This window comes from Ictalurus furcatus, chromosome 9, assembly GCF_023375685.1.
Source record: "Ictalurus furcatus strain D&B chromosome 9, Billie_1.0, whole genome shotgun sequence".
Lineage (NCBI taxonomy): Eukaryota > Metazoa > Chordata > Actinopteri > Siluriformes > Ictaluridae > Ictalurus > Ictalurus furcatus.
In genome coordinates this window covers 7796159-7822941 of record NC_071263.1, presented here as the reverse complement: position 1 = coordinate 7822941, position 26783 = coordinate 7796159, and the positions used below count along the sequence as shown (strand labels likewise).

General features: G+C 38.6%; 1 protein-coding gene across 1 annotated transcript; it reads left to right on the top strand.

Moving 5' to 3' along the window:
- The first annotated feature begins 608 nt into the window (after nt 1-608).
- On the top strand, nt 609-26584 carry ehd4 (EH-domain containing 4). Its single transcript, XM_053633392.1, has 6 exons — nt 609-985; nt 3642-3818; nt 9469-9566; nt 15744-16156; nt 19315-19479; nt 21221-26584. The coding sequence occupies exons 1-6, from the start codon at nt 756-758 to the stop codon at nt 21776-21778; spliced, it is 1641 nt and encodes a 546-aa protein (XP_053489367.1). The 5' UTR covers nt 609-755; the 3' UTR covers nt 21779-26584.
- The last annotated feature ends 199 nt before the right edge of the window (nt 26585-26783 follow it).

Sequence of the window (26783 nt, the reverse complement as noted above, 5' to 3'; positions counted from 1 at the left end):
AAGACACGCCCCCTGTTTGCTTATTTGTTTACAAATATATCAAATACACCGGTCTCGTGACTGGAATAAAGTTGGTTTGACGTTGGACGTTCGATATTCGCAGATATGCGGAAATTAAGGGACCGTCTCTAAAGTTACATACTTATTTTAATAAATATCAAAAATCTAAGAGGTGTGGTTCATACCTCATACCTAGATGAACACTTTCCAGTTGTTTGTTTGACTGTACGTCATTCCCTTCAAATGCTATTGAGCTTTAAATTATGGTATATTTTGTGTATGACCCCATGCAGTAGTGAAATACATGGCAATATTTACATATGATTTAATAGCTTATTTTATTTAATATCAAAAATCTAAAAGGTGTGCATTATAGCTGACACCTACATGAACACTGTACAGTTGGTTATATGACTGTAAGTCATTCCCTTCAAATGCTATTGAAGTTAGAAACGTGTATAACAATGCCGTGTGTAACTTTAGAGACGGTCCCTTAAATTCGCTTATCTGCGAATACCGAACGTACAACATCAAACCAACTTTATTCGAATGGTCTCGTGCATAAGACACGCCCCCTGTTTTTTTTCCATATTTAAATACGCTGTGGGCGGAGCTTACGGCGTTCAGGTGACGGCAGCCCAGCTGGACGCGCGCGCGGAGAAACACAGAAGCAGCATTTATCCCCTTGCTACAGAAAAGAGAAGTCTAGTTGCGCAATACTGGTTGGAAAGTGGGAAAAAAACCAGATCAGCATTATGTTCAGCTGGGTGAACAAGGAGCAGGGTGGAAGAAACAAGGAGGGCGACATGTTTCAAACGGTCACTGAGGGACTTCAAAGTCTTTACAGTAAAAAATTACTGCCTTTGGAGGAAGCCTACCTTTTCCATGACTTCCACTCACCGGCGCTGGAAGAAGCGGATTTTCAGAGCAAGCCGATGGTCCTTTTGGTGGGACAGTACTCCACAGGAAAGACCACTTTCATAAGGTAATGCTGTCATTCATATCTTCTATGTTTTAACAAAGTATTACAAGTATAAAGCACAGGTATATGCTCGAGTAGTCTTGAATGTTCCAACAGCTTTATGACGCAGTCAGTGCAGTCTGTTTATTTCTTTACATATGAGCTAATTAAAGTGTGTAAAGTAAGCTGTAGTCACACAGCCTAGTTAAGTACACTCGAGTGTAGTGTACAGTACAGTGGTTATGGAGGGTTAAGGAGCCCTCTTGGCAGTGATGAAGAAAAGCCACCTCACAGAAGCCTCACAGTTCCACATGTGTTTCCCGTCGTTTCTACTGTACTATATATCATCATCTTACAACTTTCAGTCTTTGTTTGCAATTAAAGGGCAGGGGCGTAACCTGGCCTGTAGTCCCGAAGATGTTTTCTTTACCCCAGAATAATTCTCCACCTGGAGCGGTTTGTCACTAAGTAACTGAACTTCAGTGAAAGAAGATGGCTGTGTTGTAAATTTGTATCTTCAGTGAACGGAGATCAATCAGACGGGGTTTACAGGAAAATACGTAGAAATACTCGCGTCTTATTGGCTGACAGCTCTCACTTCTGCCAAACACTAGCTCATACAGTTAGTGTGAGGAAAAATGGATATCTCGCAGCAGTTCATGCCTGGTTTCCCACTTAAGCTATGCAGGGTTGAGCCTGACCAGTACCTGGATGGTAGAACTCCTGGGGAAGTTATATTAGTGAGGCCAGAAGGGGCGCTCACCTTGTGGTCTGTGTGGGGCCTAATGCCCCAGTGTGGTGACGGAAACACTGTACTGTCTTTCAGATGAGATGTTAAACGGAGGTCCTGACTCTCTGTGGTCATTAAAAATCCCAGGACATTTAACCTAAAGTGTAGGGGTATAACTCTTTTGTACTGGTCAAATTCCTCCGTTGGCCCTTCTCTATCGTGGCCCCCTAATAATCCCCATCTCCGAATTAGCTACATCACTTTCCTCTCCTCTCCACTAATAGCTGGTGTGTGGTGGATGCTCTGGAGCACTATGGCTGCCGCCACATCATCCAGGTGGATGCTGCACACTAGTGGTGGTTGAGGAGATTCCCCCCCCCCCCCCACCCTTTATGTAAAGCATTATATAAATGTAACTGTAACTAACTAACTTTGGGGTGGTGTAATAATAATAATAATAATAATCAGTTTCGCATTGGGCCATAGTACACCACCCCATCATTGATTATTTTCCTATAATAGCACTCCTTGTTGCGTTTTAGGTGTTACTATCCGTAATGATGTATGGTAATATTAACATTATAGCTAATACAGATTTTCTTATCACAGTCTATCATCATAACCGTACATCATCCCAGCCTTATTAGGAAGTAAATAATGTAGACATTGGACACATAAAATATGCGTTTTTTAAAATTTATGCCACAAAAGTTACTTAAAAACAAGTCCACACGGAACCTGTCTCTTCTGAAAGCTTTTGGCCTTTGTCCAGGTTAAAAGTGTCTAGGTTATAAGAGTGTGTGTGTGAAAGCTAACAAACCTAGCGTATAATGTCTCCTTCAGCACCCACAAAAGAAACATAGAGGCCATTTGTGTATTTTGAAATGTGAAAAGTGAATTTTGGCATATGTAAATATTTCGAGGCAAGAATTAGGTTTCGGTTTTCCTTATTTCTCATATTTCTTAGAAACAGGATCTTATTGATGCCCACTGAAAGTTGCTTCCTCAAGTTCTATGGTTTTGCAATCAAAGAGGAGGCTAGTAACTTCTTTCTTAACATGATCATACACTACATGGCCAAGGATTTGTGGACATCTTAGCATCACACCCATATGTACCTCTTTTCTGTTAAAATAACCTCTATTTTTCTGGGAAGGCTTTCCACTAGATTTTGGAATGTGGCTGTGGGAATTTGTGCTCATTCACCCACAAGAGCAGTAATAATGTCAGGCACTGATGCCAGGTGAGGAGGCCTGGGGTGCAGTCAGTGGGGTTCCAGTTCATATCGGATTATCCCCTGGTTATACGTTTTTAGGCTTGAAATCAGCAGTTAGTGTATTCTTGTAAATGTGTTGTGTTCCTTTAGCAAGAAGTATTGTTTCTGCCCAGTTGCTGTTAACATTTACTTTGAATTTACTCATCCATTATTTGATCCTGAATTCACGTGGCGTATCTTTATGTCTGTTTAACAGCTGGAGGGTGTCAGACACCAATGTGACTCCATCCTTGCAAAGCAATGAAAGGTTAATGGTTAATTAATCTTTTCTGCTGGCAGTGCTGGAAAGCAGCTGAGATTTACCATATTTACCTAAACTGCTTCAGTAATTCCTCATGAAATGCATACATTTCAGTTCAGTTTACAATGAATATATGACTTTTCATATGCAGCTCACTGCTTTCCTGTTCAGTAGGAAATCACAGTGCATAAGAAAACATTTCATATCGGTCACTACCACACCCTTGTTTCCTTGCTTCAGATCCAGAATCAGTTTTGAACGCTAACACAAATCCAGTATAATACAGAGACCTGTTCAGACTGTTAACTATTTTACATAATGTTTCTGAGTAGTTTGAAGGAAGACCACCATTATTTCTCGTTATATCTCTGTGTGAAATAACAGTATCTTTAAACCAAGTGTTGACTTTCATGTTTGGCTGCTCTGGCTGCAGGTATTTGCTGGAGCAAGATTTTCCCGGTATGCGGATAGGGCCCGAGCCGACGACAGATGGCTTCATTGCTGTGATGTATGGGGAGACCGAGGGAGTTATACCTGGAAATGCGCTGGTGGTGGACTCCAAGAAACCTTTCAGGAAGCTCAATGCCTTTGGAAACGCCTTTCTGAACAGGTAACGATAACGAGGGGTTTCGCCATTACTGGCTGCTGGATTGGTGCCGATACTAGAGTTTAAGTTGAACTCATATGGGGGTGTAAAGGTGCAGCAATTTGAAATGGCAGAATCTTTATGATGAACAAAGAAGTGCTAAACTGCAAAGTTCCAAATCATAAGCTGCTTCAAAGGCATCTTTTGCGTATAAGACCATTATTAACTCAAATGTATATCGGTATGAGTGACAGAAGGAGAGATGCTAATAACAAGTCAATTAAAATAAACCAGAATAAACCTCTCTCTCAAACAACTCTGACACACTTCTGTGTCAGATGACCGTCTCTATAACCGTCTTCCCTGCCTACACGCCTCTGTGATTCAATGCATTATTAAAAACGTAAACAATTACTGAGTTAATAGGAGGGAAGAATAGAATGGACACTTTAGTAGGTTAACTGTGAGTGTTAGTTGCTTTATTTATCAACCTGTTCATAAGACTACTCAGTCAGTCTGTCCTGAAATCTACCCCAAATTATATTGAAGAAAAATGCCCTATGCTACATAAATGTGGAATCCGAATTGTTCATAACATCAGTAAAAATTATTTATTATTAGTTATAACAACCTTCTTGTATTCTCGCTACTGATTGGTCAGAAGGTGTCGATTCATTTCCTATAACACAAGCTCTGATAGTTGTGTCGGCTGTATTTCAAATCACAGGCTCACAATTACACACTTGTTCTGATACTGTACGTTATAGTTTCTATAGCAAAAACTCATTCGCAGTTTATAGAATCTAATTCTAATATTAAATAGAGTTGAAAAACTTTGTTGTTATTTAACAAAGACAAATGTATAATTGTTGATTTGGTGAAGCTTTCGGTAGGAAGATTTTTATTTAATGTTCACGAATGGAGTCTCAGGTGTGTCAGGGCTAAGGCTGTTCTTTTAATATTTCTACCATGTTAAAATCTAAGGATGAAGAAAACGGCATTTTGCAGTTTCTCTGTAACAAGCAGCTTTTTTTTTGTTTGGTCATTTAAATTTCAAGAGAAACTGAGGGAATGACTGTTTACAGCTGTTATAACCTGAGTGACAACTTGGTTTGTGGATGTTTAACATTAAATGTAGATGTAATTCCCATGAACCTGTTTCACTACACAAGACAGGTACTATGCATATTCAGTCACAGCTGGTACAGTAGCTGGTGTAACAGGTTCAACATCTACTGGAGCTGTTGCCAAAAAACACCATTTGCTTTACTGTGTATTCTAACACGTAACACATACAACTCCAGTTCCGAAAAATGTTGGGACAGTGTGGAAAATGCAAAAATAAAAACAAATAAAAAGAGTCATTTGAAAATTCATTTCACGCTGTACTATATTGAAAACACATTATTAACACATTATTTGGTGTTTAACTTTGTGACTTTATTTTTGAAGATATACACTCTTTTCAAATCTGATGACTGCAACACACCAAAAAAATTGGGACAGTTGACTGTTTACCATGTAACATCACCTTTTCTTTTAATAACAGTTAAGTGTTTGGGTGCTGAGTGAAGACGCCAGTTGGTTAAGTTTAACAAGCGGAATTTTCCCCCATTCAACCATTATGCGTTTCTTCAGCTGCGCAACTGTACGGGGCATTCATTACCTTAATTTGCACTTCATAATGCGCCACACGTTCTCAATTGGAGACAGGTCAGAACTGCAGGCAGGTCATGCTAGCACCCGCACACTCTGCTTACGCAACCATTCGCTTGTAATCCAGGCAGAATGTGGTTTGGCATTGTCCTGCTCTCGATGACAGCATATGTTGCTCCAAAATGTGTTCACATCTTTCTGCATTAATGATCCCCTCGCAGATGTGCAAGTTACCCATACCATGGGCACTGACACACCCCCATACCATGACAGACGCTGGCTTTTGGACTTGACGCTGACAACAGCTTAGATGGTCCTTTTCCTCTTTGGCTCGGAGAACATGAGTGCTGTTTTGTCCAAGAACTATTTGAAATGTTGACTCATCAGACCACGAAATACAATTCCACTGTGCTACTGTTCATCTCAGATGAGACCGAGCCCAGAGAAGTCAGCGGCGCTTCTGGACAGTGTTGATATATGGCTTCTGCTTTGCACAGTAAAGCCTTAACTGCAGCGGCGAATGGTGTTGACCGACAAAGGTTTAGCAAAGTATTCCCGAGCCCATGTCAGGATATCCATTACAGACTCATGACGGTTTTTTAGACACTGACGTCTGAGGGATTGGAGATCACACGCATTCAGAAGTGGTTTTCGGCCTTGCCCTTAATGCATAGAGATTTGACCAAATTCCTTGAATCTTTTAATTATATTGTGTAGAAGGTGAAATGCCCAAAATCCTACCGATTTGTCTTTGGGGAACTCTGTTCTCAAAGTGTTGGATTATTTGCTGACGCATCCGTTGGCAGATTGGCGATCCTCAACCTATCCTTTTTTGGAGGCTCCTTATATACTATAATTAGACGATTGCCTCACCTGTTTCACATCACCTTCTTATTTCAACTTGTCACATCGCTATTAGTTCTAAATTGCCCCTGTTGCAACTTTTTTGGAACGTGTTGCCTGCCTCAATTTCAAAATAAACGTTTATCTTCAAAAAACTATGCAGTTGATTACATAAAACATCAAATACCTTGTTTTTATACGTTTTGCGTTTAAATACAAGTCAAAGTACATTTACAAATCACTCCTCTTTGTATTTATTAGCATTTTCCATACTGCCAACTTTTTCATAATTGGGGTTGTAAAACTGTACAATGTTTTACACCAGTTGTTCTCAACCGGGGGGGCGCACCCCCCTGGGGGGGCGTGGAGAGATCGGAAGGGGGGAACAAATTTTTTCAAGAAAAACACAGACAGAGCATCATTTGGGTACTTGATATATTTTATTGCTTTTCAAATAGAATGATATATTGATGATATATTTTATATAGAAGGGATAATCATTATACCTGGTTTCCTCCAATATGAAGGTGGGGGGTGGGGGGGGGTGCGTGCCACACGATAGGGAAGGCTTGGGGGGGCTTTAGTTGCAAAAGGTTGAGAACCTCTGTTTTACACTATTCAATTCAGTTCAGTTCAATTGAATTTTATACGTATAGCGCTTTTAACAGTGGGCACTGTCACAAAGCAGCTTTACAGAAATATATAAATTTAGGATATAAAATTTACATTTATACATTTACAAGTTTTATCCCTCATGAGCAAGCCAGAGGTGAAGATGGCAAGGAAAAACTCCCTGAGACTAAATGAGGAAGAAACCATGACAGGGACCAGACTCGAAAGGGAACCAATCTTCACCTGGGTGACACCAGATAGTGCAATTATAGATAATTCCTTTCTATAACTGTGTACTACGTGGTCAAAAAGTGCAAATGTGTAAACAGGAACTTCATTACAGTCTTCACATGAAGTCTGTTTTGTTGAAGTAATCAAATGTTCACTGATGGAGACTTGTTATAGCAATCGTTGTCCTAAGCCATCGAAGCAAAATTGTTCATATCGATTGCAGTCCAAGCCATTTTCATGGTTTTTAAGTGGTACCATTTTCAGTAAGCTGATTCATCTTTGGCTGTCCATGTTGGGCCGTCCTCAGCAAATTTCTCCGCCTGGGGATTAATAAAGTATTATCTTATCTTATTTTACCAACAGTCAGTGATTTCCAAGTGATGAGAACTCAACCACAAGTAGGGCATAGGGGTGGTAACACTACCATTCATTCATTTTTATAGTTACAATAACGAATACACTTCATCTCATACTGCTCTTCAGACTACACACACACACACACACACACACACGCATATATATATATGAAGCTATCTGAGTTATAGTTTGTGTGTGCAATTTTGATCATTTTAGTGTATTGGTGAAAAAAGGTATATATCCGCAGTGCTTTTATTTCATATAGAATAATGTAATACTTGTTACTAATACTCACTGCATTTACCGATTTGTGTGCTCCAGTGCTTCCACCCTTCCTGAACCATGTGACCTATTATAGTTGGCATCACTTTCCACAAACAAGTTAGCTCTGGAAATGGTCACTGGTTTATTTGAGTGCCTAGTGGATGTTGTTTGCTGCCAGTTTTTTAATGTTTAACTGTAGCATGTGGAAAGTAAGGGGAGGGCTATTTTTCCCTTGCGTGGCTGGATATTTATGTAGAGGGGAAATAGGTAAAGGCTTCTTTGACAATCACTGCCACAGAGGTCAAAGACACACTTGGCAGAAAACATCTCTTTTTTTCCAGAGGAACCTCAAACAATGCATTTGGTTTCCTGTGGGCCACTCTGTGCGTCATTTTTTGGCATGTTTGTAAGTGAAATTGTGAGGGCTATTTTTTTTTTAAAACAGGTTGTAGTTAAGGGTTATGATTCATTTCTGGAGAAATAAATAATAAATAGAGGAAGTCTATAACCGAAACATCTGAGATTTTCTGCTGACGGAATCGCAGATACATTTTGCAATTTCCTCTTTTATGAAAACCATGTTAAAACATTTGTTGGTTTTTTTTTAATCCAGTGCTTTGATCTTTTTAGCAAATGACTCATGCAAAAAGATTTGTGTTTCAAAAGACCAAATATGTAAATGATTATTATTTTGAGATCTGTTTTTCAGGATAGAATAAATTAGAGATGCACCGATGTATAAAGGCAATTTTTCACGCTAGCGGGCATCGGCCGATAGTTTAAAAACATCCGATGATCAGGGCCGATTATATCCTGCTAATCAAAAGAGGGTGGGAAAACACATCGATTTGGTGCTGTCTGTAAAGAAGATGTCTCTTGTGTGGAATGACGACAAAACTGCAGTTTGTAAGCTCTGTATGCTCTGCACTGCTAAAAATTTTTACACCGGAAGTGAGCAGAAGTGAAGCGGGAGTTTCGGCGTCCAGTGTAATTTTTAATTAAAGCGCCAGTACACTGTTGAAAGATTTAAATGGAGATGAGTTGACAAATAGTATATATTGAACAGAAAAATATATTTGTAGAGTAGTATATTTCATATCCAATTAATGTTAATATATGAAAAAGTTGATATTATATATTACCAGTTTGATGTTCAATGATGAAGTAGAAATGCTTTTGTTTGTGGTGAATGAATGTGAGACTAACAGGAGGTTTTTTAGAATTCAGTAAATGTTATTATGAATTAATAACATTCAATAAGTTCAGAAATCTTACTTTAATCTTCAGGATTTAGTTCATGTGTTAATGTTAATTAGAGTAATGTGTTTCTGTTTATGAGACCAGTTACTGTGAAACAACTTGGTGAAATGGAGAGAATAAAGTTTTTATTTGAATTTCCTTCAGAATTGTGGAATTAATTATTATTCATTTAAAAGAATGTATAAAAGGCAAAACTATCATTATCGGTATCGGCCGATATCACTCTGAATAATCGGTTATCGGTATCGGCTGAGAAATTTAGTATCGGTGCATCTCTAGAATAATTTTCTTTCTCAGGAAAAAGGAAGAAAATAAGGGTGGATGGTTTGCGTCAGCTGTTTTACTACCCAGTGCCTCAGACTGATGATATATAGTCAACAAGCAGTTGTGGTGGAAACACCTGTGTTTGCTTTGGTAACACTCAGTACGCTTTCTCTTCATGTACCACCAGGTTCATCTGCTCTCAGGTCCCCAACCAAGTCCTACAGAGCATTAGCATCATTGACACACCGGGTATCTTGTCTGGAGAAAAACAGCGTATTAGCAGAGGTTAGTAGCTACAATGCATTTTTGTTGGTTGTGTTTAAGTGCAGTGATCTGATGATCACATGGTCACACATGTTGGTTGGGAGAAGTCAGCAAAAGTACACATACAATAATAAAATAAATCATATGATATAATGATCCATCCTTCAACCAGGGCCCTCGAAAATGTTACTTTTTAAAAGGTTTAGTGAACAGTGCCATGTTATGGAGCAGGTCATGGAGTGGTTCATTGAATATCATTTAGGCAGTATCTGTCTGCATGAGTCAACACTGAGATTTTCCACTGATGCTTTGCTGACGCTTTGCTGATGCTTTGCTGATGACTGTCTGCATCATACCTTTATTGAAGGCTGGTCCAATTCACATTATTCCTAGCTGTTTCTCAGTACTGGGTCACAGTGCTTTGCTCTCATTAGGTTTCATTTCAGTCACCAGATGCAAGCCCATGTCTTTGTAATGAGGCATCATTTCCGTCTCTGCCTTCCATCCTGTGGGTCTGGAATCACAAAAAAGCAGCTTGAATTAAGGGCTACAGCCGGTTGCTGTCAGCACGTCTTGCTTTCTATTCCTCATTTTGACACAACTGATTCAACTCTTGAAACGAAAGCGTGCACATCTGTTTGAAGGTATCTATTAGTACACCAAGAAGAAATTGGCCATGCGTTTATAGCTTACCTGTTAATTATGTGCTTACCTATAAACTATACAGTACATTTCATTTCAATTTGAATCCAGTACATTTTATTTCAGTACATTATCATATCATTTACTTTTTGACTAGTCTAGTCTAACATGAGTGACATTTTGTCCAAAATACATAAATATATGTGTCTAAATAAATACTACAGCGGAATCTGATCATCCAGGATGTTTTTTTATTTTATTAGTAAGAAGTGCATTCATGTAATTAGCTAAAGACGAACAGGTGTACAGGGAAAGCATCAGTTGCTGAGTGACTGCACCTCATCCTGTTATTTCATGATGACAGCTACAAGGTTAAGGTCTCAAGAATATAAAAACAAGTTGTGGCAGTTTTCGTTTTGTAGTACTTTCTGCCCCCACAAAAAGTAAGCACTATTTCTGGCCCAGTGGTCCAGGTATTGTATTATCGCACAGCCTGTATTGCTTTAGTAGGTGAACTGCATCATTGTATGGTAGATGAGATCCAGTGTGGGCTATGATGGAGGCTGTGCAGCACATATTGTGATTTCTTTGGCCTGATTTTTTGTCTAATAATGCCACAGCAGAGTGTGAATCTGAGAAGAGATCCATACTGTTTATGCTAGAGGACAACAGTTTACTTTTACCCCATGGCTTCAACAAGAGGAGGGAATCTGATGAGTGCACATATGTTCATATATATATATATATGTTCATACACTAAGACCCGAAACACACCCCACAAATGCAGGCTACATTCAGCAATGCAACTGTCACAGTAAAGCAACAACAGTTTGTACTGATATGGACAATGTTTTCTTGGTCAGAATAGCCTACTGCTAAAGGCACATACAGTGGCAAGAAAAAGTATGTGAACCTTTTTGAATTTCATGGGTTTCTGCATAAATCTGTCATAAAATGTGGTCTGATCTTCATCTAAGTCAAGGGTATTGACAAATATAATGTGCCTAAAATAATAACACAAAATAAATTCTGATCCCTCATGTCTTTATTGAACACACTCATTCAACATTCAAAATGGCAGTGGAAAAAGTAAGTGCATCTCTATTGGGTTGAGGTCTGGGCTCTGACTCGGCCACTCCAAAAGGCGGATTTTGTTTTTCTGAAGCCATTCTGTTGTGGACTTGCTCCGGTGTTTTGGGTTGTTGTCCTGTGCATCACTCAACTTCTACACAGTTGCAGCTGACATATAGACATCCTCACATTATCCTGAAGAATTGTCTGATATACTTGGGAATTCATCTTCCCCTCAATGATTGCAAGCTGGCCAGGCCCTGATGCAGCAAAGCAGGCCCAAATCATGATGTTTCCTCCACCATACTTTACGGTTGGGATGATGATTTCATGATGATATGCCGTGCCCTTTCTACACCAGATGTAGTGCTGTGTGCTTTTTCCAAATAGTTCAATCTTAGTTTCATCAGTACACAAAACATTTTGCCAGTACCGCTGTGGAGTGTCAATGTGCTCTTTTGCAAACTTCAGGCGTGCAGCAATGTTCTTTTTAGTAAGCAGTGGCTTCCTTCATGGTGTCCTGCTGTAGATACCCTGCTTGTTCAATGTTTTACATATTGTAGACTAATGAACAGAGATGTTAGCCAGTTCCAATGATGCCTTCACATCTTTGGCTGTCATTCGAGGTTGTTTATTTACCTCATTGCTGAGTCTACGTTGTGCTCTTGGTGTCATTTTGACTGAGCGCCCACTTCTTGGTAGAGTAGCAACAGTCCCAAAGTGTCTTCATTTATAGAATGTTTGCCTAACTGTAGACTGGTGAATTTCTAGTCTTTGAAATCACGTTGTGACCCTTGCCAGCTTTATGTGAATCAACAATTCTTTGATTGTAGATTCTCTAAAAGCTCTTTTTGGTGAGGCATGGCGCACATAAGCGTGTGCTTCTTATGCAGAGCAAACTCCAAAAGTTTGAGGGGTTTTTATTAGTCAAAGTAGCTGTAGTCCTCACCTCCAAACTCATTTTCTTAACGAGACTCCAGGTGTGCTAAAACCTGACTCCAATTACCTTTTTAGAGGTCATTAACTCAAGGGTTCACATACTTTTTCCACAAGCACTATGAGTTTTTTTTTGGTTGTTCTCAATAAAGAACATGAAAGATCAGATTTTTTGTGTGTTATTATTTTAGGCACATTATATTTGTCAATACCCTTGACTTAGGTGAAGATCAGATCACATTTTATGACAAATTTATTCAGAAAACCATGAACTTCCAAAAGGTTCACATACTTTTTCTTGCCACCGTAGCTGTGTGGCACCAGAAATTTACTGCACTCATTAACCAAACATCTACAGCCAGAATAATTTTTCACATAGAGTTCAGTCTGAAATATTTAAACGTTTTCTTTATCCTAATGCTGGCATTTTTTACATGACATCTCTGATAAATGCAGAACATCTTCCACATTTGAAAAAAGGATAATCTTTGTTCCTCTATTCTTATGGTTTCTGTTTCATTACATCACTGCTGCTAAAAGCATAAAATCCCCCACAGTTGAACAATGTCAGGCTTCAGTTATCTTATCTAGCCTTATTCAGTATATTCCCGTCCCAATATTCAGACCAGACCCATGTATTTCAGCCAGGATGTGGAGATCAGGACAGGCAAAAAAAAAAAAAAAAACCCCAAAAAAACAACAACACCAGAATGTCCTGAATAAGAAATACTTGGTCAAAATGACGTGTTTTTTTAAAAAAAATATATATTTATTCATTTATTTACAGTTTTGAGTTTATAACTAGTTCTCAGAAACCAAGAAATCAGAAAGTACTTACACCTATAAATACTGATTAGCAGGTGAAACTCGACAAGCTCTGTTTCTGCTTTGCGTTCATACCCACCTGCAGTTGGGTTATTAATTAGCTCAGCTTTTTTTTTTTTTTTTTTTAATTTCAAGGCGTTTGAGACAGCCTGATATACAAGTCATGAGGCCTTCTCAGAAACATGTGCAAGCCTTATCTTGAACCTTCAGGGCAGTAGGAGCACAGTGGAGGGTAAGAACTGGTTAGTGCATGTGATAGAACCTGCTGCAGATTACACCAGGCCACAGTCACGCAGCACTGCTCTGGACCTGAGGGATAACACTCCATGGGCGTTCCACATCACATCTGTTACTGTTTTAAGTCCATCAGCTGAATCAGCATTCCTGAATCATGAACCTCTCAATTCTACAGGGTGTCCCAAAAGTCTGTTACAACACTTTTCAGAAACATTTTCATACTTAGTTTATATATATATATATATATATATATATATATATATATATGTATGTATGTATGTATATGTATGTATGTATATATGTATATATATTTATTATTATTATTATTTTTTTTTCAGATAGCCTTTAAGATTGATGAAAGAAAAACATATTGGTTTATACAGTACAAAGATCATTTAAAGGAATGCATTGAAAGTGCAATTACATGTATAACACCAGATGTGTTAACACGAGTTCATCATGAGTGGGAGAGATGACTCCGCGGGTGTTTACAAAGAAATAGCAATCATGTAGAGGATGTTCCTTCTCAGACTCATAGGCATCCACAACCTTTTTTCTGAAGGCCTTTAGAACTCTTTAACTCATAGGCATCCACAACCTTTTTTCTGAAGGCCTTTAGAACTCTTTAGATCTTGGCATGAAGAAACCACACACCTTAATAACAAATGGAACACCAGACACTAGATATGAGAGGAGTATAAATAAGACAGACTCCACCTGCACTCCCCTAAGCAGGTTCTTATCATTGGCACCCAATCTTGAACACTTGATTCTAATTTTATGGATTTGAGGGTGTGATACATGAAGGGGTATACATACGTTTTCCATGTGACTTACCTGTTTTTTTGTTAATTAAAATTGTGAAAATTACTACAAAATGTCAATTTTATGTGTCATTTGAAAGAGTGTATCAACTTTATTACACTGTTTCAAAGAGGATCAAATGTTTGCTTGTCCAAATATGTAATAAATAAATAAATAAATAAGAATTCCATCGGGTGTACTTATTTTTTCACATTCTTTGTTATAAATATAAAGATTTTTCTAATTTACCTTAATTCTTTTATGCAAGGAAACGCTTCAATATTTCCCATGCTCCAAAGCTCCTCCTCACAGGGCCTTGGCAGTGTTCCCTAACATTTCTATACCATTATGTAATCGTATTCTATTGTTTTTTTAACAGCCTAATATCATCATGATTGGATTGTGAACTGATTATATCAACAGATGCACTGAATTGCTGCCAGTTAATTTTGCTAGCAATATTGTGTATTGCTAAAGGTTGAACACCGTTGTATATGGTGGCTATTAGAAACCAGACTTTGATACCAGAACACCTGAAAGCTGTGTGAAAATGTGTCCTCCCTCCTAAAAAGATGTATGACCAGGTATTAAGGTTACATGGGTAGTAGTATTACTAGGAAGTAATAGCAGCAGTTGTTACTCAAATGTGCACAATAAGCTGAAATGAGTAGCGATTATAAATGTGTAATTAATAAAACAAATGCAGTAGCTGTTAGTAGTATTGCACGAAATCTTTTAGAAAATAATCAAAACTAAGTAAATATAAAATGTACAGTGCAATTGATTGTTTTGTACAATTCCAATTTGTCAGTGTAACGAATCGAGTCTTGGGGCGGATGCAAATGCAGTTTAGATTTTTATTAGGAATAGGTAATCCTAAGGGCAAGGCAGAAAGAATAAACAAAGACAAGGGTCAGGTGATCGGCAACAGGCATAAGGCAGGCAAAGCAAAGTACACAACGAGAAACTAGAAACAGGATCAAATAACCAGAAACACGAAAACAGAACAAAGGCTTGGTAAGGTGAAAACACTCAATACTTCGCGTCCGAACAACGACACACAAGGGGTTTAAATAACGAACATAACACAAAACAGCTGTGATTAAAGAGGACATGTGAGTGAAACATCCAATAATATAACAGGGGTGGAGACAGACATAAACCATAATAGAAGCATGTGTATAAAGTAAACAATGTCGATGTTAAAACGCCTTTCGCGCTTCGGGCTTCAGAGTGCACTGCGTGCTCCAGCGCTGTACGCGAGGGGAAATCGTGACAGTCAGTAGGAATTTCTTCAGTCATACACCTTGTTAGACCATTGCTAGATCAGCGTTTGAGTCATTATGTTCCTTAGTTTGACGTTTACAAAACAAGCCAATGTGGGGATACAAGACATATGTGGCCAAAAGGGTATTTAGGGTAACCTGAATATCCTAGGATATTTGGATATTGCCCTAATTGTGAATCCTTATTATAGAAAGTCTGTAAAATATTTCTTTTATCCCAGAAACTATACTCTAGTACAGATGACTTAATCTGCTTGGTAATTGTACTTTCAACCAAAACTTGTATTATGTATATACTGTATATACTGTGTTTGTATATATATATTTATATACATACACACACACACACGCACAAGCAAAAGCGGTCCTTTTAAAACGTCTCATCTCTCCTCTGTAGGCTATGATTTCTCTGAAGTTCTGCGATGGTTTGGTGAGCGTGTCGATCGCATCATCCTCCTCTTTGATGCCCACAAGCTGGATATCTCTGATGAGTTCTCTGAGGCTATCAGGGCCTTCCGTGGCCAGGACGACAAGATCCGTGTGGTTCTAAACAAGGCTGACCAGGTGGACACACAACAGCTGATGCGTGTCTACGGGGCCCTGATGTGGTCTCTGGGCAAAGTTATCAACACCCCGGAGGTGGTGAAGGTGTCCCTGGGCTCCTTCTGGGCCAAGCCCCTGCAGAACACAGACAACCGTCGGCTCTTTGAGGCTGAAGCACAGGACCTCTTCCGGGACATCCAGGCCCTGCCACGCAATGCTGCCCTGCGCAAGCTCAACGACCTCATCAAAAGAGCCAGACTTGCCAAGGTCAGCTAGGTTTAAGAGCGCTGCTGTATCCGTCAGACTTGTAGAATCGCAAATCCATATGGTATGCTATAGTCCATATCATATTATACAATCTCTGTACCATATAAAAATCACTGGTAGGCTATATAACTTCTTTGAGCATACTGTCTTTCTACACATGGTAAGGTATGTGTATAAATCCTTTATTCGAAGAATGGGCATTTGGGTGCCGAAGGAAAACCTGAGGTTATTTTTATATGATATCAGTGGAAATGTTTGGAATGATTACAGATAATATTGACCTTCACTGCTCCATGTCATGGCTGTTTTGTCTTGCATTTGACCTGAGTTCAGACACTGTTGTTTTTGGCCAGCTGTACTATGCAAACACACTCGCTGTGCCACGTGAGCTCTCAGCATGCCGCTTGAAAGAGTCTAGAACAGCACTTAAGTCAAAACAATTCATTTACGGATCTGCCTTGAGGGCGCCTCTTATCTTTTCCGCAATGCTTCCCCCAACTGCCCGACAAACAGGAATACTGGTTCTACTTGTATTCCTTCCTAAAATGCAACAAAAGGCGTGTGTGAAATAGTTCACACAATTTCATCTCCTGAAAGGGCCCAGTGTATCCCTTTTCCCTGACATGAGGGATGTGTCCGATGTATACCAGTTTAGAAAATGTTTTTCTCACCACCTTCCACCCTCTTCTGCACTGCCACTCTTCTTGTTTGTGCCACTTCTGCCAGTCTGTTTCTGGCTACAGGCCATATATTGAAAGAACAAGTGTGGACTTATTTTAGTCCTCCTCCTTCAGGAAAGTGGTGTGTACATATAGCTACTGTTGACCATTTCCTATGCAAGCGTCAGTCTCAAGGTGGAGCAGTTGATAATATTATATTTTGCAACCAACCTGGAGAAGTGCAAGGCAAAGTTTACAGTGTTTGACAGCTTCCTGATGATAAAAGAAATAATGTTACAGTGCAAGGTCCTTTTCGGTCTTATTATTTATAGTTACTGACTTGTGGACAAAAGATACAACAGTGTTCTGACTTGTGTACTGAACAGATGCTGAATTTCTTTGTGGCCATTCATATTATTGAAATGACCTTTGTGGAGTTTACACCTCTGAGGTTGAGCTCTTCAGTAGAGCTCCTGAGGCATGTTTAAAAAATTTTTTTTTAAATTTAAGCTCAAAAGAAACTAACCAATTGAAAATGTAGAATGATAATAATCTTTTATGGGTGAAAGTCCAGTACAGTGTTTTGAGACAATAAAAAGCAAGAGAATAAAAAGTTTGGATTAATATGATAATAATAATAATAATAATAATAATAATAATAAACTTTATTTTATAAAGCACCTTTAAAGGCAGCTTCTCAAAGCGCTGTACACAAAATAAGCAGTACATAGGAAAATAAAACATATAAAAGTTAATAAGAACAACAACGTTCATAATAATAATAATAATAATAATAATAATAATAATAAAAGAAGACAGCAGCAGTCAAATGCAAGTTTAAAAAAGTGTGTCTTTAGTTGAGCTTTAAAAATGTCAAAGGTCTGAGCGTCAATGAGTTCAGGAGGAAGAGAGTTCCAAATTGAAGGAGCATAGACAGAAAAAGCCCTGTCACCCATAAATTTTAAGCGTGTTTGTGGAATAGTTAACAGATTACACTGTGAGGAGCATGGTCTGCGATTTGGGGTGTAAGGGATTAATAAACCAGGTAAGTAATGAGGAGCCAAGCCATGTAATGCCTTTTATGTCAACATCATGATCTTAAAATCGACACGGAACCTGACCGGGAGCCAGTGCAAGGACTCCAAAACAGGAGTAATATGATCACATTTCCTGGTTCCTGTCAGGATCCTGGCAGCAGAGTTTTGTACATATTGCAGTTTGTTGATTGTGAATTTAGACACTCCGGCTAAAACAGCGTTAAGTAATCCAACCGAGTGACAACAAACGAGTTTATCAGCTTTTCAGCCACAGAGAAGTTTAGCATTGGGTGCAGTCTAGCTATATTTCTGAGGTGAAAAAAGGATGCCTTCACAGTGCTCTGAACAAAAGAATCAAATGCAAGGCTGGTATCGAAAATTACTCCAAGGTTCTTCATTTTACTCTGAGTCTCTAGAACAGAGCCATCAACAAACAGAGACAGTCGACCAGCTTTGAGAATTTGATGACGTGAACCTATAAGCATAACTTCGGTTTTCCCGCTGTTCAAGCACAGAAAATCATTGTTCGTCCATGTTTTTATCTCAGAAATACAGTCAGAAAGAAAACAAACATCAAGGTTTTCACCAGATTTTGAGTGAATGTAGATTTGGGTATCGTCAGCATACAAGTGATAATGAAGGCCGAAAGATCACAGCAGATGCCCAAGTGGAGATAGATAAATATTGAAAAGTAAAGGGCCTAAAACTGAACCCTGAGGAACACCAGTGAGCACAGAGCTAGAGTCAGACCTGTAACCACCCATATAAATAAACTGGGAACGGTCAGTAAAATAGGATTTAAACCAGATTAAAACTGTTCCAGACACACCAAAAACACCTTCAAGGCAGGTATCATCTCATTGCAAACAGAGCTGGTGTAGCTAACATTTGGGTGACCGGGTCAGGTACCTGATATCCTATGGGAAACATACCCTGAACATGATTGAAAGTAGTCATAATATATACAAATGAAAAGCAGAACAGAGATTTAAATAAGCATCCACTGATTGATTGTTACGATGAGGATTGCTATAAGTTTCTCTAATTTTAATAATATCGGATCCACCCACATTAATTGCCTTCTAATCTATAAAACGGGCGGCTGTGGCTCAGGTGGTAGAGCGGGTTGTTCAATAATCGTAGGGTTGGCGGTTCGATTCCCGACCCACATGACTCCACATGCTGAAGTGCTGAAGTTGCTCCCGATGGCAAGTTAGCGCCTTGTATGGCATCTCTGTGTGAGTGTGTGTGTGAATGGGTGAATGAGACACAGTGTAAAGCGCTTTGGATAAAAGTGCTATTTAAGTGCGCCATTTACCAAAATAGTGCTGTGAAATAAACCACAGAACGAAATAGCAGATCCTACTCCTAATGCTAATCCTTTACAATATAATACAATTATACAGTATATATAATTCTCTGGATAACAGTAAATGACTCTGAATTATGTTTATGCCTCTAGGTGCATGCCTATATCATCAGCTATCTGAAAAAGGAGATGCCTTCTCTGTTTGGGAAAGAGAAGAAGAAGGAGGAGTTGATTGCACACTTACCTGAGATCTATCAAATGCTGCAGAGAGAACACCACATCTCACCTGGAGATTTCCCCAACGTCAACAAGATGCAGGTAAATCCTGTAATCAATCACTCATCATCTATTACTGAATCACTTTTTTGCTAAACTACATTTATCAGAATCCTCTTGCCATTGTGCCATAGCTGGGGGATGATGGAGGTCATCGACCCAACCTTCCAGGCAGCACTTACAAGATACAGAGTGGACTCTAAATAGATTTACATTTAAGGGCCAACATTGATTAGCATGCGTACAGCTCCAGATATGGCTAAAAAAAAGAACTACATCAATGCTTGTTCATTTTTTCACTCTTGTCTCTCCACATGCTTTAATTTCGATTCAGAAAACACAGGAATAGTCCACAGAACATTACATTTACAGTTACATTTATTCATTTAGCAGACGCTTTTATCCAAAGCGACTTACAAATGAAAAAATATAAGCAAAGAGATATATCAAGCAGAGAACAATACAAGTAGTGCTACTATACAAGATCCATTAATTGAGTTCCAGAAGAAGCAAAGTGCGCAGAGTAGAGGTGTAAGTGCAATTTTTTTTTTTTTTTAATGAGTTGGTTAGGTGTTCATGGAAGCGGTGGGTCTTTAGCTGTTTTTTGAAGATGGTGAGAGATTCTGCAGTCCGGATTGAGGTTGGAAGTTCATTCCAACACTGAGGAACAGTTAGTTTGAAGGTTCTGGAAAGGGACCTTGAGCCACGCTGAGTAGGAACTACTAAGCGTCGGTCGCTAATCGATCGCAGATTGCGTGAGGGAACGTAAGCCTTCAGGAGAGTGTTGAGGTAGGAGGGTGCTGTTCCAGACAAGGTCTTGTAGGTGAGCATCAAGGCCTTGAATTTGATGCGGGCGGCTACAGGAAGCCAGTGGAGGGAGATGAACAGGGGTGTGACATGGTTCTCTAGGGCTGGTTGAAGACGAGATGTGCTGCAGCATTCTGAATCATCTGAAGGGGTTTGATGGAGCTGGCTGGGAGGCCCGAAAGTAGTGAGTTGCAGTAGTCCAGTTTTGAGATAACAAGAGCCTGGACTAGTAGCTGTGTAGCCTGCTTGGTGAGGTAGGGTCTGATTTTCTTGATGTTGTACAGGATGAACCTACAGGACCGTGTAGTTGTTGAGATGTGGTCTGTAAAGGCCAAGCTGTCATCAAGAATCACCCCAAGGTTCCTGGCCGTCCTGGTTGGCTTGAGTGTGGTTGAGCTGAGCTGTACAGTGAGGTTGTGGTTGATTGAGGGCAGGCTGGGATGACGAGAAGCTTAGATTTTGCCAGGTTGAGCTTAAGATGGTGTTCCCTCATCCAGACCAAGATGCCCGACAGGCAAGCAGAGATGTGTGCAGAGACGGATGGATCGTCAGGTTGGAAGGACAAATAGAGCAGGGTGTCGTCAGGATAGCAATGATATGAGAAGCCATGAGACTCAATCACCTGCCCTAGAGATGTAGTGTAGATAGAAAAGAGGAGTGGACCCAGAACTGACCCCTGTTACATGGAGGAGGAGCCGGTCTATGCATGTCTGGGGTTGAGAACTGGTTCCTGATTGATGTAATCTTGTTGGAAAATAAAGTGGCAAAGTCATCTGCAGTGAGAGAGAGACGGGAAGGGGGAGGGGGAGGGGGGGGGGGAGGGGGACAGAGAAGAGAGGAAAAGGTTTTTACATATAGGCAGTTACATTACATATAGGCAGTGAATTATAAAAAAAACCCCTTGAATATTTCACCCACGTCAATAAATGTTACTTTATTAAAGATTTGTCAAATTTGTCCATATGTGTCTATACAGGAACAACTCATGCACTACGACTTCAGCAAGTTCCCCTCCCTGAAAATGAAGCTGATCGAATCAGTGGACAAGATGCTGAGCAGCAAGATTGCACAGCTGATGAACATGATCCGGGAGGAGGAGGGCAAACAGCCAGCTCCGACAGTGATGGGCGGGGCTTTCGAAGGCTCTGAGGATGGACCATTTGGCCACGGCTATGGCGAGGGTGTTAGTGCTGGAGCGGACACCGAGGACTGGATTGTGAGTCGTGACAAGCCACAGTACGATGAGATCTTCTACACACTGATGCCCATCAACGGCAAGGTGACCGGCGTCAGTGCCAAGAAGGAGATGATGAACTCACGCCTGCCCAACACCGTGCTCGGAAAGATCTGGAAGCTGGCCGACTGTGACAGGGATGGCATGCTGGACGATGAGGAGTTCGCCCTGGCTCAGCACCTCATAAAGATCAAATTGGAGGGCTACGAGCTGCCCTCAGAGTTACCGCCCCACCTGGTGCCCCCCGGCCACAGGAAGAACCCCACTGCAGACATCCTGTACAACCACCAGGACGACTAAGACCCCTCACCATATGACCACAGCTATTCATATATAAACTTTAGCTAACAACTCACATCGCAGCCTCAATGGGATGATTCAACCAAATGCTAACATGGATAACAATAAATCAAATTTTCTGTTGCTAGTTAGCTTTATTTTGCTTTCTAATGATATGCCTTGTACAGAATTCTGAAAAAGAACACAGTTTAATGTTATACTTATTCCACCTGACACAAAAGGAAATGATCACAGACTTAGGTAGAGAGGTCTGCATGGTCTGCGGTCAGTGCGTGTGCTACACATACATTTCGCATGCTGATCAACGGCAGACTTTCAAATCAAGTATTGCCATTGTTGAGTGAGTTGACGATGCCAAAACTGCAGCCAGAGTAAATCATCCAGCAAACAAAAAAGCTGTGAACCTAGTATAACATATTTACATCCATAACATGCACACACTATATGGCCAAAAGTATGTGGACACCTAACTAATCACACCTACAATACCGGTCAAAAGTTTGGAGACACTCGACTGAAATGTTTCTCATGATCTTTAAAATCTTTTTATGATTGCAATGTTTGAAATCAGTGTTGTAGACAAAAATATAATTGTGCCAACATATTCATGTCTTTCATTAGAAAACTAACATTTTATTTACAAAAAAAATATTCTTTTAAACGGATGACTTGGAGTGAAATATTCAGAAAAGCAGCCAATAAGTGTCCAGCGTAGGTGGGAATTCCTTTAATACTGTTTAAAAAACATCTCAGGGAAATCCTTCAAGAAATCGGTCGAGAAAATGCCAAGAATACGTTTCTGGAAATTCTAGGCAAAAAGTGCGTCTACTTTGAAAATGATAAAACATAAAATTATTTTGATTTATTTTGGATTTTTTATCACAACATAATTCTCATAGATCTATTTGTGTTACTCCAGTGTTTTGATGACTTTATTATTATTCTAAAATCTGGGGGAAAAAAATAAAAATAAAGAATGAGTGTGTCTAAAATTTTAACTGGTAGTGTATATGAGGGTCTTCCCCAAACTGTTGCCACAAAGTTGCATTAAAATTTCATTTCACTGGAACTAAGGGACCCAAACATGTTCCAGCATGACAGTGCCCCTGTACACAAACTGAGGTCCATAAAGATATGGTGTGGAAGAACTTAAGTGGCCTGCACAGGGCCCTGACCTCAACCCAGCTGAACATGTTTGGGATGAATTGGAACACCACCTTCATCCCAGGCCTTCCTGTTCTTATGGCTGAATATGTACAAATCCCCACATCCATGCTCCAAAATCTAGTGAAAGGTCTTCTCGGAATTCTCCTTATTAATGCCTATGGTTGTACAATGGGATGTTTAATAGTCAGGTGTCTACTTACTTCTTTTTTTTTTGCCATATATTGTATTTAAATTGAAGTTGTCAAGTCAACGCTTAATTATTCTTTTCAACATTCGCTTGTATTGTGCAGGTATACAAGTGTGAAAGGAGTGTTTTATTGGTAGCTAGTGTGTTATAGAACCACGTTTGATCTAGCACACAGTCTACTGTAGGTAACGTGAAATAAATATCATTTGAATCCTAATGGCAAACCATTGCCAATATTATTTTGCAGTTAGTTCACTGATAGTGACACTGGCCCTTATTCAACAAAGTTGCATAGAAATGAGCACAGACTGAGTCAGCTTCAGCTCACCATCATATCCATATGAGACCCCAATTTACCATTATATAATATATCTAAATAACATGAAACATATAATTTTTGCGGTTTCAACATAATGCAATAGGCTTGTCTTTTGCAATCCTTTGTTTAGTGAAATAGTTTTATGTAGCTGAATATAGATAGTTATTAATTTAGTGTGTGTGTGTTTTATTAAGGTGTTGTTTAAGGCTTAAATCAGGCAGATAATGGATAGTTATGGCTATGTTCATTCATTTTAAAACTCAAATAGGTCAGATTTAACTGATGTTGGATTTAAACAATGAAAGAAATGAATCAAACACTGAAAAACAAGGCTACCAAAATAAGTATAATTGCATCTAGAATGTTTTAGTGTTTAGTGAAATTTTGCAATAAGCTCAAAAAATGATGATATACAGGCCCAACACTCAATTCAATTCAATTCAGTTTTATTTGTATAGTGCTTTTTACAATGGACATTGTCTCAAAGCAGCTTTACAGATATATATAAACACAGGATGCAGATATTAAATGTGTGAATTTATCCCTACACTCTACATCCTGGTCAGAGCTTCATGATCCTTTTTTATTATTATTCTTATACTGATATTGAATATTTGACTGAATTTTTTTTTTGTTTGTTTGTTCAGGTTCCGAAATTATTATGATTTGATTTCCAAGCACTCTGATCCAACAAAGATGAAACTGATGAATGAGGAAACCGGTGGTGTAATTTACATGCACTCGATTTACGATCAGATTTGACTGTACATAACTTTAATGAATAAGGGCCAATGTTCCATTTAATTAAATTGTATTAAAGGGCATCTGAAGGTTTTCATTTGTAGGCTTACGTAGTCTAAATGAGTTGGTCATTTTAACAATGACAACAACAACAACAACAACAAAATGTGTTATGATTCTAATGCTAATAATTAGTTGCTACTAATAGTGTGCATTAGTGCAACAAGCTCATGCTTGTTGGTCCAGGTGAATCGTTGTGCTCGAAAACAAATTGTACAACTGGAAAACAAATCGAATTACTTTTAATGTATATAAAGATAAAAATAGATGAAATAATTTCATCTTGATTTCAGAAAAAGCAACCTGCTAGGCTGCTGCAAACAAACTGCACTAAATGGACATTGTTTCCTGTTGATGTTAGTGTATTACGTGAGCTTTTCACTTTGTCAGTATCACTTTTGCTTCAGTGTCTCATGAGCAGGGTTGGGAGGGTTACTTTAAAAATGTATTCCGTTACAGTTACAAATTACTTCATAAAAGATTTAATCAGTAACGTAATCCAAGTATCACAATATGAAAGTAATGTAATCTGATTATTTTTGGATTATGTCAAGGTCACATATGTACATAAAGTCAAGAGAAATCAATATGATGTGAAATACTTTTATTTAGAGCTTATTTTAGCTTAAAAACATGTTCAGAGTTTGGGTTTATTTTAATAAAATAAATAGTTAAATAAATAAATAAAAGATCACTGTCCCTAATGCGGGTAACGTTACATCACAAAACCTAGGGTGAACATATTCTGATATATTTTTTTGGTGGTGGTGGGGGGTGCTGTGTGTCTTAATAGCGTTCAAAACAGTGTTACTATGAATGCAGACTTTAATAAACAGAAAAAGACACACTATTAGCATCACATAAACACATAAACATATATAAATAAAATTGGTTTCACTCTGAGATGGCAGGAATTACAGAGAGGGGTTAAAGCAATGCAAAATATGCGCACACACGTTGCAGTATTAGACCATAAGCACATCATAATGAAAATAAAGCCGAATCCCGGACATTTTACTCAAATTTAGAAATCCGCCTTTTTAAGTTCTGATAAAGAGGACATGTCCGGGAAAAAGAGGACGTATGGTCACCCTAACAAAAAGCATTTCAGAGAACAATTTGTGTTCATTTCTACCAAATTAACTTTGTGCAAAATTTATTTGCGCATGCACCAGGAGGTTGCTCACGTGAACTATAATCAAGCAGCTGTCTATATTGTGTTATGTCAAAAGATTCATTTCTTTGGTTTTAAATGAAAAAAAATGAATCCTGGTAGTATTCCCATTTTTTATTTATTTATTTATTTATTTTTACAAAATGTACCTGTAATCTGATTACTTTTTTTTTTTTTGTAACTGTAACTGATTGCATTTACCAGTTTTTTGTATCCTGATTACGTAACGCCGTTACACGTATTCCGTTACTCCCCAAGCCTGCTCGTGAGAAGTTAATGTGATATTATTACAGTTACATTTAACACGATAATTGCTAAATTATAATAACAGGATTTTTTCCCCACGCAAATCTGTAGCTCTTAGACAGTTTTGTTCATGTAATAATTCCCTCCAGTGTTACATCACACCAGATGGCAATGTACATTGGTGTAGAGTTACACCCAGCCTGGTTAGTGGCTCCAAAGTAGTATTATTCACAGTAATCCCTCAGTACAGCAGTGCTCATTTTTACCTGATTGAATATTGTATTCTTACAGTACCCTTCAAATGAATGATTTCAACTGACTAGTTTTCTTTGCGATCAGTGTTTATGAAGAGATTGGCTCTTTGAGGACACTGAATAAAAGTAATATTCCAACTGTTAACATTACTGTATATGTGATTAATGTAAAACACTTTCAGTGTTAATAAACAGGTTTAATGTGTAGTGAGGGGAAAAGGAGCTTTTCAGATGTTACATAAAGACATGTACATGTCATGTACTTACTAACCATTAAATTCCTTTTTTGATGATCAGTCATTTTTCATAAGCATGTTGTTTTAATCAATGTAATACTGTTACCTATGAGGTCAAATGGTTTCAAACTGCAACCTGATTTCAAATTGATTGTAATTTTATTTGGGGTATTTATCTACAAATATTCTAGAAATACAGAAATTCTACTTGTTTTAGTTTTTGTTTTATGTTATTATTTTAACTAAAAACGCTTTCCTAAGTGTTGTCTCTTTTTTCATGTTAGTTTATAGTGCTTATACTGCGTTTTCTTTAAAGATCCATGGCATTATAATGTCTAGCATATCACTGACTGTAAACAAATCACATTCATATACTCCTCATTGAAATAAAGGAATATGTAGATATTAAATAATATTTAACGACAAAATGTGTTTTTCCTTATTATTTCATGATTTCTAGAGCTTTATAGATGTAGATCTCACCTCACGTGCTCACTTTATCTGCATTATCGTATATTATGGCTAAAGTATTTCCTGTTGAATTGCATAATGCGCTAAATATGATGTGAAACCTTTATCCTTCTCTCTTTACAGAGTCAGGTGAGAGATAGTTGCCCTCCC